This window comes from Oreochromis niloticus, linkage group LG2 (assembly GCF_001858045.2).
Source record: "Oreochromis niloticus isolate F11D_XX linkage group LG2, O_niloticus_UMD_NMBU, whole genome shotgun sequence".
Taxonomy (NCBI): Eukaryota; Metazoa; Chordata; class Actinopteri; order Cichliformes; family Cichlidae; genus Oreochromis; species Oreochromis niloticus.
In genome coordinates, this window is record NC_031966.2 from 21,939,412 (window position 1) to 21,953,453 (window position 14,042).

General features: G+C 37.1%; 1 protein-coding gene across 3 annotated transcripts in view; it reads left to right on the top strand.

Annotated features, from left to right (window-relative positions):
- The window catches only part of pcdh11 (protocadherin 11), a 186,001-nt gene that overhangs the window by 115,972 nt on the left and 55,987 nt on the right, over positions 1-14,042 (top strand). For all 3 annotated transcript variants that reach the window (XM_025911580.1, XM_025911581.1, XM_005467579.4), the window contains 2 exons: positions 4,001-4,036; positions 13,658-13,856. In XM_025911580.1, the coding sequence (XP_025767365.1) occupies positions 4,001-4,036; positions 13,658-13,856 (235 nt within the window). The remainder of the gene's footprint in view (positions 1-4,000; positions 4,037-13,657; positions 13,857-14,042) is intronic.

Below are 14,042 nucleotides of genomic sequence, written 5' to 3' on the forward strand. Positions count from 1 at the left end.
TTCTTTTGAGGCAAAAATTGTTTTGATAATTTTTAATGATGAAAATTAACCTTTAGCAGCATCGCAAAATTTCTATTTTTCAGACATTCAACTAATAAAGACCAGTCAGCATGGGAGCAATTGTAGGTATTGACTTATCAGTTCAAACACTTGATTTAATTAGTTTTGTAGATCAATTAGTTGTACTTAGGTTTAGTTTTAATATGCTACCTTATCTCTGCACATAACACATGATCTCTGTGAGGCCTCTCATGTTATTTCATTAGGAAATGTAAGGCAACCATCCTTTAGACTGAAGGCCAGTGTAGGATCACTTTGCACCTTTGTCTCATGCAAAGAGTCCAATAAATATGTTAAAATAACAGGAATAATGAGGTAAAACCTGACAGTGAAGAACACATGCGGTAATCAGAATATGTTTAGAAAAAAATGATCATCGTGATCATGAACCACTACGGATGAACAGGCATACACATGTTGATTTAGTTACTCATACAAACGTGGTAATGGATTTATTCAATGGATAAGTGGGCCCAGTGAGACTCTGCATGGGGTCCAGAATTTGTACTTCGCCACAGGCCAAGTATTATAAGTTGGAACAGGAATAAATTTTGATTACCTTGGACTCATTTTTTATACTCAATATGCAAATATATATGTACTTAGGGAGACTTCAATACTAGCCCATATATAAGCGTAAGATGAAGGAAAATAGCCTTTTTAATATCCCTAATATACACATAGTGTTCATGTTGCGCTTCTCTTGCATACTGCGTACACAGTTTCCACTGTAGATGGAATATTAGCTACCCTCCGGTCACCTACGCTCAGCTGGAATGCACTCATTTCTGTCTTCTGTCTGTGACTTTTGATTTTTTTTTTTTCTCGGTTTCTCTGCCACTGTAGCAGCTTGGCACGCTAGAGCTCAGACCATTACTTGTGAAGAAGGTTTGTCATAGGACTTCAACCTGCCTTCAGTTCATACTGGAACTCAGTTAGTCAGTAACTCAGTCCTCTAGTCAGTTCACTATCAAGTCTCATTACTAGCAAATATTTTGCAAAACATGCCCTCTGAAGCAACAATATGTCCTATATGTCCTTATTCCTATGTACAGTGTACCCACTGTGTCTCAAAATTAGGATACATTTGGATACAGAAACAGAGCACAATAAGGTCTGGAGTTTTTAATCAATTATTTATCCAATATTTTAATGATCAGAGTGCCTGGGGTGATCAAAGGCGAGGTTTGAGCTCCACTGCCTTTGCTCGCTAAGACATCCCTCTGTACTTTGATGTGGTTCACCAACAAATGCACTTATCTTAAGCATAACTCTCTCCCAGGCTTGCATGTGAGTGCTTTGAAACTGCTAGTTTGAGAGGCGTACATGCAGAGAGAGGGTCACTGACCAATCCATACTGAGCAGAGAAAAAAAGAGAAAACTCATACATTTATGGTCTCTGACAATCAGATGTACAACTACTGCTTTGAATGTCATCTAAATATGAAACAACCACAGGTCACTTTCTCAGGTCCCTTATGTGCATTATCATATATTTAATTGGTTGGCAAGGTCTCTAACTTGAAGTATGTGTCACAAGATGTTGAATAAAACATTACTTGAAGAAGAAACAACTGCCCGATGGCAGCCCCAAGTAAAATTCTGCTTTAAATGACCAGTCATTAGATGCAAATGAGTAAATCTTCAGACAGACTTGACTGGTGTTGTTAGTCTCAAATGTGCAGAAAAAATACATAAATAATAAAATAAACATGCACTTCTCATTTGCGTAAACAGTAAAGGTACATTTAGAGAAAGACACTGATATATGCCTTTATAATATTTTTGTATTCCTTATAATCTGATTATGAGTGCTTAGTAGATATTTAGGGCATAATGTGATGATGAAATGATAAGTGGAGTGTTAATTCTAATTACAAGCTTATGTAATCTACTTTGATATGAGTGACATTGTCTCCATATGTAGAAGAGATTGTTAAGAGTGTATCTACATTCAGTTCTTGAACAGGATACTTTTGAAATTGATGTGCTGCTGATTTCATAGTAATTACAGTGATTCATATGCCAAGCAAGTATCGTGACTGTGTTAGAAAGATCTTAATCATATTTTTGCCTTGCAGAAAATTTAGATATGGAGAAAAAAAAAACATAGAAATAAAAGAAATGGAAGCTGGCTTTGAAATCTGCCCCATTTGCAATAATACCTAAGACGGCACAATGTAAAAATCCTCGCAGGCAGCAGGATTTATGAGTGCAAACAAAAAGAAGGGACGTTTCCCATCCTTCTTTTCCACTAAGCTATTGGCATTGATAACATACCTCCTAATTCATTTGTTTAAATCTATTGCCACAAGGTGCCAGCAGCAGCATTATAGTGCAATAGTAGTGAAACAGCAATACATCCAGTGACACAGCATAAGTCAAGTGTAAGCACAAAAGTAGGCCTAGGCAAGGTTTTACATTTTAAATTTGCTCACTTGAGTCATTTGTTTACTAATGGGTCACACAATACCAGCTGTTAGTACCTGCTCCTTGCGTGCCTCTTACACTGGTTGTACTGGATGGTCTGTTTTTGATTCGAGTTGTGAAGCTCAAGAAAAGTAATCTTTTGTATTGTGCTTAGAGGTCTGACTTCTTGTAGCCAAACCACTTCAATAGTATTGAAGTGGCTTCTTTTCTAGGTACTAAATTGTCATCAGAGGCTATCATGTTGTGCTACTTTCAGACATGTTTAGGTTTGTGTCTCTGTTGTCCATGCTGGGGAATATATGATCAATAATATTGCAAATGAACTTTCATAAACACTTTATGCAACATAAAGTTGTTGCTTCCTACAAAAGATTTTAAAAATATGGCAAATGACAAATATTTAGACTCCAGCTTTTGAGGGAAACACTGCTAAATGATATGCTTATCAGCTAACTGCTAGCTTTGCTTGCCTGCCTTTTGATATTAGGTGTTGGCTTTATCAGAGCTTTTGTGCTATAAATGCAACAGTAGGGTATTCTGGGCACAGTGGATGATGATGAGGTGAGATGGAGCCAAACCGTAAATGTATGGGCTGTAAAACTATAACAATGAGTTGAAAGATACTAAAACCCTTTATGGATTCTTATTTTTTTCTTTTTAATTTAGTGTGGCTGGCCACCACGAAGAACCATTTTGTTTTTAGTGAATATCTTGGGGCGTACTCCTCTATCGCTCAGTCAGTAACAGCATCCCTTGGCGAATAATTACGGAGGGATAATCTGTTGACATGAACTTGTTTCCTGTTCATTGTTTTACCGTTCCACCCCAGTAGTCCTCTCAGCTTCTCCCCTGTCTAAGTGGCACTTCACTGCCACATTTCTTCTATTTTCTTTGCAAATAAAGTCACGTATTCAGATTATTATACACAGTACAAAGAAAACAAAATTGGTGATTAAAAATTAAATACTCTTATCTCTCTGTGAGTTATCTCAGTCCCCAGAGAGAGGATGCTATTTTGCAGGCTTGCGGGTGTCTTTTGTTCCCAATTTAGAAGCTTGTCGCTGTTTATTGTTAATTTTTGATGCTTCATTTGATATTCTGTTCACTTTCCTCCCTGACATGTGGAGAAAACATCTTTATCAAAGTGTCAGTTGTAGGGCTTCTGTTGTCAGGATGTCAGGTTTGCCCTATTCTTTACTTTTCTGGGGAGCGGGTGTGTACTCTGCAGCCTGGTTTGCTGGCGAGCCAACTGGGCACGGAAGTGCACTGCACAAAGTTTGCATCCGAGCAAGAAATCAATATGTATCCTTATTCTCAATTCCAACTTTAAAAAGACTTTAAACTCTCAAATCTACGTGATTCTTGATTGTGAACTCGGATTGACTCCAAGAACACCGGAAAGTTCCCCGCGCACTTTCCTTTGCTGAGTTCAAATATCAATTTCAACTGTAAATTCTCTACGGAGTTAAAGTCAGACAGTGATGTAAAAACTTGTCATCTTTCCTTGCAGGAGGCCTGTCAATTGGGGAAGATCACCTCTGTGAATGTGAGTGCTAAACATTTTTCCTGCTCTTTCTTGCATGTTCACATCTATCAGCATGAATATTGCCTGATAAAGCATTTGTTTGGACTGCTGTTATATTTTACAGCAAACAAATTAACACTGTCAGCTAATGTTAATACTTGGGTGAACATTACAGATGTCAAGAACTGCTGTCTTTTTCAACACAATAATTATTTACTCTGTGCAATTAGAGTCAAACACACCTCACTAACGAATGCTTGATGCTCACTGTCAGATGCACATTCCTCCACAATATTATTTTTAACTGCACAGGTGCTCCATTATATTAACACTGTATGGTTTAAATATGGTTACATGCAATCGAGCACTAGTTTCAGACTTTAAATGCTTTTTGTCTCGAGTGTAACACATTTTCACATTTTTTGTTTCGCTTAAAAAACATGTAGTTTCTCACTAAAAATAGCAAATAACAAACGGTTCCTGCTTATGCTGTTGGTTGAATCTAAAACAAAAAACACAGATGAAAATCCATTGCTGGATTTGATTCTAAAAATTCTGGAAATGTAAGGTTTACAACTAACATAAATGGCAAATCTTCTTATTGTGATGGCCTTTTCCGTTTGTTATAATCATATTCTAGTATAACTACGACTAACGAGAGTTAGAGCTGTAAAGCCCTCCTGGTTACGCTGGTGATGATTATTTTATTTTTTTTGAAGCCACATGGTAACATGTGACCAAAAGATCAATAACTTGTGTCCATAATAAGACATTTGAATGAGATAATTAAATAGTGTTCACGAGTTAATACGACATGGGAATTAGATATTAAATCGTGGCCACAACTTCATTATAAAGTGTCCATGACTTTGAATATGAGATAAACAAGATCAGAAAACTGCAAGGTGTCTGATCTTTTAATTGTTGCCTGAAGCGCGTGGAGCTTTGTGCGCGTCTGGGCTCAACTGTCAAGTCAGATGCTTGTAATTTTTGCCCTCTCAAGCTCTATATGAAAATAAAAATAGTATAAACAACAAAATTACTATTTTTGCTGTTGTTTCAGAGCAGGTTGTTGTTTTTAGGTGCCAGGCTGTGTTTAAAAAGAACACAGGTTATCAACACATCCGTCATGTCACGTATTTTGATTTCTTAGCCGCTATTCAGTTTTCCTCAATTATATAATTCCTTACACAGAAGAAAACAGCAGACATGTAACAGGACTGAGAGAGCGAGAGCTGTTTCAGGGCCCCTCCCACTGCTGATAATGCAGGATATTATTATAACTCATCCCAAGGTTAAAATAAAACAAAATTAAATCAAATTTATAGATGCTTCATGTGTGATAATTTCCCTAAAGAGCTCGCCTGATGCTGTCAGTAAACAGCAGATTCTGTATCTTGTGGCCAGGCATTAATAAGACATGGCAACAATTTAGTTATCATATCTGTATTCCTAACTGCCTCTTAGCCACAAGTTATTGATCTTGTGATCACAAATAACTAACTTGTGGCCACGCAATAATATTTTGTCCGCCAGTGTCCCCATCAGGCTCCATAAATAGCTGAAATATGTTGTCAAATTTCACATTGACAACAGTGTAATGCCATAAGTATTGAAAAGCATCGTCTTATTACTTTAAAAGTTGTTTGTTGGATACATGACAGAGTGAAATGTTTATTCATTTTTCAGTGTAAGGTTTATGCCACAGCTGACCTAAATTAAGAGTATTGGTAATAACAATACAATGTAATGGTTAATCTATCATCAAAATGTTTTTAAATGCAAAAAAATAATTACTGTTGCAATTCATGAATTTTCAAATTTGCTGCTTTATAAAACAGCTGAAAAAAGTAAAGCACATTATTATTATTTTTTGATTAAGGTGCCAAATCATATTATTTACTTGCATTCCTGAACAGAAAAATTAGTTTTAGTGGTTGATTGTTATGCTTGATTAATTTCTGACTTCTCACAGTAATTTTTCACAGTGTGCCGACTCTATTATGGGTATAAAAGCACAAATTCAGTTTGTTATTTGCCTAATAAATAACAATATAATTTTTAAACATGTTTTGACTGATTTCAGATTTGTGTTTTCATGTTTTATGACAGGTGGTCTAATAGATTTGTATTATGTACTTAATGTCTGTAAGCATCCTGAGAGATGAGGAGTGTTTGAATCACAGCAGGACTGTTAACGTTCTTCCTTACTGTTTGCACACTAACTCACAACTTTTCTGCAGCTTCAGCATAATGTTAAGCGGCAGAAAATGCGTGTGTTAAACTCTCGCATTAGTTTTTTGACTACACAGTCAGAATTATTAATAACATCTGTTGCTTATTCATACTGAAGTCATCATGTTTGTGACATTTCACATTTCAGTGTGATACCACAGTTTGCCAGAACTGGGGATATTATATGTTTTGTCATAACAGTGTCACACAAAGAGTATCAGAATTATCAGTATATAACAGCAGATGACTCAAAGACTGATGAAAGTCAAAAAACCACCCAGTAATCTCTCAGCCCACTTGCTAGAATCACCTCCTTCTTGTGTGTTCCTGCTAACTCATCATCTCACAAGCAGAGGCATATCACCTCACACATAATAGGCAGAACTGGAACAGCATGTACAAAAAAATATCAAAGAAAGGAATAAAGAAATACCTACGAAACACATTGGTTTTTATTTATTTATTGCCAATGTTGCACCACCTTCACATCAAGCAATACTGGGACATGCAGGACACTGCTTTTTGGATCTTGCCATTGCTGTATAGCTGCTTTTTTTTTCACTCTACATAAGACACGTGTGACATGACAAATCGCCATCTCCTCTGAACAGATTTATGCAGGTCTAGGTGTGCCCGCGAGCTGATCCTTATCTGAAATGGCAGAGCCAATCTCCCCTGATTCACTCCTAAGTGGTCTCTGTTTATCACTCAGTAAGGTGGTTGTCAGCCAAGTCCCTCTCTGTGCACCGCTGACTTCTTTGCTATTTTGAGAGAACGGCAGTTGGGGGGGACAGTATATGTAATAATAAAAGCCATGGAGCTGCAGCCTACCAGAGAACAAGGTGGCAACCACTTGGCCTCCCCTCTTCTATATCTAAATATAACCGACTTATAATCCAGTAACCCGTGAATTCATCCCTGCCAGGGTGGTTACCAGAGGGCTGGTTTTGGATTTTCGAGCTTGTTATATGGTAGAACTTGGCATGCACGTCTCCTGTTCGTTTATCTCTGTGTACATACTTCTCAAGGCAGTGTTTTATCTGGCTGAACGGGCTTTGTTTGGTCTTGATATCTCTTACAGCAGCTTGTCTTTGCTTTATGGATTTTTGGCAGCTTCTTTAAATAAGTGATTATGCTTAGCAAAACACTCACCTTGACTCCTTGGTGAATGTTTGTTTTTGTTTGTGGTGTTTGTTTTTCGACATTAATGTTTTATTCGCATTAGTCATTACCTCTGGGAGCAAAACTTTTATTTATTTAAGACCTATTAATGGTATTTAATTGTAATTAATATTGTAGCTCCGAGTGACTTTGTAGCGAGGGCACCATGAAATCGAATTAGGCTTTTCTTAACATCTGGCATCAACTTGAAGGAGCCTGAATAAACAACAGTCTAAAAATGAAGACACTCCCTCATGCAAAATGATTATGTCCTAATTGTCACGGGCAGCTGTTTGTTCTAATAGATTCTGGGAGCCATTGTTGAAGCAAGTTTTCAGTAATTAGAATCATGTGGAGAGAAAGCGTGCTTTTTTGTAAAGCTGCCAACCTTCCGTAAGTGGGCTTTTTCTTTTGCTGGAACCTGGACATTGCATTTGCGTGCATCCTCCAGTAATTTGAGAAACAGCTGCCAACGCTGTTTGAGAACAAGTAGATATTTAGACCACTTGAAAGCGTGGGCAAACATGGCACACAGAACTATATAATTTTGCCAGCAAGGTATTTCTTTCTGCTCTGTCTTAGAAAATGAATAAAACCAGGAGAAAAAACAATGCTATGTGCTGTAGAATATATGCCACCAGAGAATCTCCCGCCACGTGCAATAAAAACAAGATTGATTTTAGTCCTACTTCTCGTGTTTTTATGTATTTGAGAAATTAATGCAGCGCATGTGAACAAATACATTTTTCCTCCAACAAAACGCTTTTGTTTCAGAGTTTTTATGTCAGACAATAGTTGAAGGCTATGTGTGTTTGGCTGTTTGTTTCTCTGACTGCATGCCCCCTTTTTCTGTCTTTTTCTTCTTATTTCTCATCTGTCTTTTTAAGGGCATACGCACACTCAAACTCTCACACACACTCGCACAAACGGAGAGCAGGATTTGAGGCCTCGGGTTCCAGATGAATCAAGAAAGAGAAAAAAAAAGAGTATTTAACAAACTGCTTGAACATCACAGTATTGAAACCACTCAGTTTGTGCTTTCAGGGTGCTAATTGTGAGGATTTAGGTTAGGCAGCCCACTCTAATAATTTTTAAATGAAGCTTTTTTGTGCACTTTGTTTTTGGCAGCTTGTCCTTCTTTAGAGCCAGACTTTAGTTTGCTCTCCATCTCTCCTCTGTTTCCTCTGCCTTATTTAGACTTATCAAACAACAATAAGTGCTTTATCTATACACTGTGGTGACTATGGAAAAATATGTGTGCGCAGCTTCTCCTGAGCTTAAAGGCGCAAGTGTTAATGATGTTTTTAATTCAGGACATGCATATTGCTTTTGTTGCTATAGCAATGGAAAATCAAGATAGTCATTTGTGCCAGTTGTATTTGCTCTTGGAAAAAAAAAATCTTATCAGTTTGAATAATGGGATGAATAAAATTCGCCGCAATAACCGAAGCTGAGGGCGTAATTATATTTTATACGTTTTATGCCTCTATACAGCGTGATGCAGTATGATGTTACTCAGGGAATCATGTGTAGACATAAATTCAAGCTGCAGTCTATATTACAGAGACTGCGCTCTGTTTCACCGCGGCTACATCAAACTCAGATATCCTCATTTCTGATTTTCTCTTTGTAAAGGAAACATTTTTTTTGATAAAAGTAAAAATATAAAATCTGTGGAGTCTAAAGATTGCCCACAATATAAAGGACTGTAACCATGTAGTTTGCTTTCTGTTAGGTTAGCAAACATGTTAACGGAGATACTGTACAGAGTGTATTTCTTTGTTAGCTCCAAAGAAAGGTCACAACATAAACTTCTGTAAACCTCCAGAGAAATCAAAGAGGCCTGTACTGTTGAGAAGAAAATGCCCACACTCCTGTGATCCCCAAGACTTTACAAATCAAAGTCTCAGCCTCCACATGTTTCCACTTCTTTTGTGTCTAAATTGGGTGAGAGGGAAAACTAGGACATACGGTATTTCAACCTGTTAATACACATCCCATCTACCACTGGACCTGTACTGCACAAGTCTCAATTACAAGCCTTACAGATACCCTATATAAGAAAAGTAATTTAATAGGCCTGAGACACCCAAAACATTTCGCCAATATAAGGTCACTGTCTCAGTTATTCAATTTAAAGATGGATACACTTTGGAGTATTTTCCTGTTACTGTAAAAGAAGATAAACACTAGATAGGCCCAACAAGTCATGAAAAACATTTAGGCATGGATTTCCCTTGGAAATGTCATCTCACTATACTCATTCGTCTATGAGTAAGTGTTGCTGTCACTCCTTCCTTGGTGTTAATATTCTGTCTTTGTCATTGGTGGTGTCCTTAGAGCAGGGATGTGAAACACATTTTACATCGTGGGCCGCATACAGCGCACCAGTGAAACACGATAAACATGTAACATTACAGAAGAGGTTCTACTTGATCAGGGTGCCTATAAATTTAGAGTATAGAGTTTTCAATAGTTAACAGAAAATGTCCGTGTGGTTCGGTGTAGTATGGATGGCAATGGACAGTGGGGGTCTATATCAATCAGAAAAGCTGTAACACTAAGGGCCTCATGTTAGACACCCTTGCCTTAGGGGGATGTGACCAGAACCAATACCTGTGCTACTTTTCAATACCGAAATTCTAAAAACACAAAAACTAATTTTGTTTAAGTGTCACAGATAAAAAAAAAATCCAAGAAAACAAATGTACATATGCTGCAATTGTTCAGAAACCGATGGGGACAGCATACATCTTGATCATGAACAAGTGTTCATGTCCACTCTTATATGCTGAAGAACTATACGAACCACAGGAAAAAAAACTTTGTGTGGAAGATGGCGGCTAGTGCCGTTGGCCTGAGCTGTTGTTACGAAAGACAGTAAAAGTCAGGGATGGAAGAATTTTGCATTGTTATGCTGAAATACCGTACCTTAAACCTGTATTTTAAGGCCGCCAGATGACATAGCTGTGGTTGCACAAAGAATTCTGGGGCTATAGAGGTCTGTAGAAAAAACAGGTTTCTGTTTTGACCTCTACAAACACTTTCCTGCTGACTTCATGGCCTCAATCACTCATTTTAAGTCACACTGAATAAAAACGAATTATTATAAATCTTTGTTATACAGGGTGTCTCAGAAAGAATTATCTGATTTCAAAAAGCTATATATTATTAAAGAAATGGAAGTTTAAATTTTAAAATACAGTACATGTCTGAATATAGAGTTTCACATATAAAACTTACAATGTTCACAAGTGCTCAGTGTGTGTTTATTCATTTTATACTTAATATTAAATCCTATCCAGTATATGTTCATAATGTGCAATACAGTGCTTAACACATTTATTAGGCCACCCAGTGTAAGGTTTATGCCACAGCTGACCTAAATTAACAGTATTCATAATTACCAAAAATCATTGTTTATTTTTCTGTAATGGTTAATCTACCAATACACACAAGCTATTTAATCCAAATATTTTAAAATGCAAAAATATAATAACTGTTGCAATCTATGAATTTTCAAATTTGCTGTTTTATAAAACAGCTGAAAAAATGTAAAGCACATTATTATTATTTTTTGATTAAGGTGCCAAATTACAATTATTTACTTGCATTCCTGAACAGAAAAATTAGTTTTAGTGGTTGATTGTTATGCTTGATTAATTTCTGGCTTGTCACAGAAGTCCAGTGCGCCGGCTCAAACGTGTGTATAAAAGCACAAATTCGGTTTGTTATTTGCTTAATAAATAACAATATAATTTTTAATACATTTTTGATTGAATTCAGATTTCTATTTGTGTTTTCATCTTTAACCTCCTAAGACCCGAACTCTTCCACAACATGCATTTTTAATTTCTCTTTGATATTTGGGCATATTGGGGCCCGATGAATGTAAAAACAAAGAATTTCCAGATTTTTTTTTTTACCTTATTTTTGTTTTTAAGAAAAATGAGAGCCATAAATGAGGATATTCATTTAAAATTTTGATAGAACAGTAGCAGTATAATGTCCTCGTAAGTGGATATAAGGCCCATGTAGAGCAAAATTGAGTATTTTGGTCAAAATAACCAAAAATGTGATGTCCACATATGTGGACGGCAGGTCCTAGGAGGTTAAAGAGAGGTGGTCTAATAGATTTGTTAAACACCATTATGTACTTAATGTCTGTAAGCATACTGAAAGACGAGGAGTGTTTGGGGAACAGGACTGTTAAAGTTCTTCCTGATTGTAGTTTGCACTGTAACTCACAACCCAACCTTTCTGCAGTTTCAGCAAATGTTAAGCTTAAAATGTAAAAGTGTTCAGTGTGTCCCATTTGTGGACGCACATATCCACACGATAGTCAAACCCATACTTTGTGAGCGTGTCTGGAGTCAATGTAGCCACTGCTATTGTTATTCTACCAGCAATCATGTAAAATCCACAAACTGCTCTTTCTAACAGTACGTGTTTTGCTCACCCTTTACTATGTTCAAAATAGACAATTGTCTACGATATGAAACTGCATGTTAGCTAACGACTTTTAATTGATGAGTCATTCAACAATTTACTTCTTCAGAAACCAGCGAGCAGTGTCACTTTAGCTAAGGCCATCTTTTATACTGTTTATATTTTGAATCGGTATTATGATATTAGTTATGTTCCATAGGCTATAATGTTTGCAGTGACTAAAAAGATAAAGGAATGAATGAGCTAACATATTGGAGCTGACGGTCGACTTCATAGTACCATTAGCAGGCTACCTTACCAACCATTTCAGTCAACCTTTGCGTCTTATAAACAAAGTATCATGTTAACGTTTTAAGTAAAAAGGTTGTCACCACCTTGTTGGTGTCTTTAAATTACTTTATAATAAAAGAGTTTATCTTTAAGTAGAGATGCGGGTTTTTTTCGATAGTTGGAAAAAAAGGGGTACTGAGAATTGTGTAATTTTACTGGTACTGGAACAAACTACGAAGTCTCTGATACTGTAAAATATCTATGACCTAAAGCCTTCAGTGTAGAGGATAATTAGTTAAACACCAAGCTCACCCATGAGCCTTACCCGTATGTTGAGGTTAAATTGTAAAGGTTCAGGTTAATTGAATCAATATCTTGATATCTTGAAGAATTCCAGTGTAGAAGAAACAGAACTCAACAATCACAGTTTCAATTGATGATAACACCGGTTTAGTGAATCACTAAAGCCTTTTATTCTGTTTGCCCCTTCAGTCAAAGAAGAAAAAAAAATCTCAAGTAAGTGTTGCAGTTAACACCATACACATAGTTTTGAGATTTCTGTCCTCACCCCAGTACAATGGCTGTGAGAAGAATTTTGATTGTGGTGCTCAAAGCTTTGATATATTTTAAAAGATTAAACAGTGTTTTTCTGTAGAAGAAATGTCCTTGTTTTTCCAGACAGATCTCACTTTGAAGTATTCATAGGAACTCCTCACTGCTGAATAAAACAGTCTTTAAAAAAAAGACAGTTCACTGTGTTCTATGGATTATAAAGAGTACCTTTAACACTACTTCTAGAATGAGGCATTGCTGCCAATATTTCAATGTAATTCGTCAACTCTGTAGTCTCTCTACAGTCAACACAAAAACTGAGATTTCATTCATCCCTGCATGGGGTGAAGGTAAAAATCTTAGAGGTGGATATTTCAAAACCTGGACCGATACAGTGGGTTTTATTCATACAGCGATCAGCCCATTCTTTATGACCGCTCACAGGTGAAACAATCATATAGGTTATCTCCTAACAGCAGCACATGTCAGGGTCTGGGATTTATGTGATTTAAGTAAAGAGTGAGCTGTTGTCGTCAAAATGCGGGACCGGGGAGAATGAGCAAGCGTAAGGACCTGAGACGCCTTGACAAAGGCCAGATTGTCTGAGCCAGACGACTGGGTCTAATAACAAGAGCTGTTTTTGTTAAGCTGTGATGAGTGAGAGGAGAACCATAAAATGGTGACAGGGTGTTTGTTGCTGAGGAATGTGGAGCAAGTCTGATCCAGGATGGATGCCTTGCGTCTTACCCGACTTAAAAGATCTGCTGTCTAGGTCTGTCTTTAGTATGAGAGTAACTACACATTTTAAAAAAATGTTCACCCCTTACCTCTTAAACTGCTTACAGTCACTATAATAATGTAGGTTTCTGTACTATTATTATTATTAGTAGTAGTAGTATGATGATCATGATGTTCATATTAACAGGACAGAAGTGTTTCTCATATAAACATTTCTTATCTTCTGGTGTGCTTCAGACCCAGCGCCGTGTGACGTTCCATCTTCCAGACGGTTCCCAGGAGAGTTGCAGTGACAGCGGGCTTGGAGACCCGGAGCCTAGCATCACTGCCAGTACCACCCAGCCTCTTCCCCTTAGCTTCCCCCAAGAGGAGTACTATGAGCAAACATCACCTAACAGCCGGACCGAGGGAGATGGAAACTCAGACCCTGAATCCAGTGAGTAGTATATTTTTGCTGGATCTGACAGCAGGCAAATCCTCTCTTTTATGTTTTTCATTTTTATTATTGTTTGTGCTTTCTGAGGCTGACAGCATAATTTACAAGTGGCCATCTGTGTTTTAAAACAGTAAAATTATTTACTGAGATTACAGCTGTGATTGTAATTGTAACAACACAGCTTTG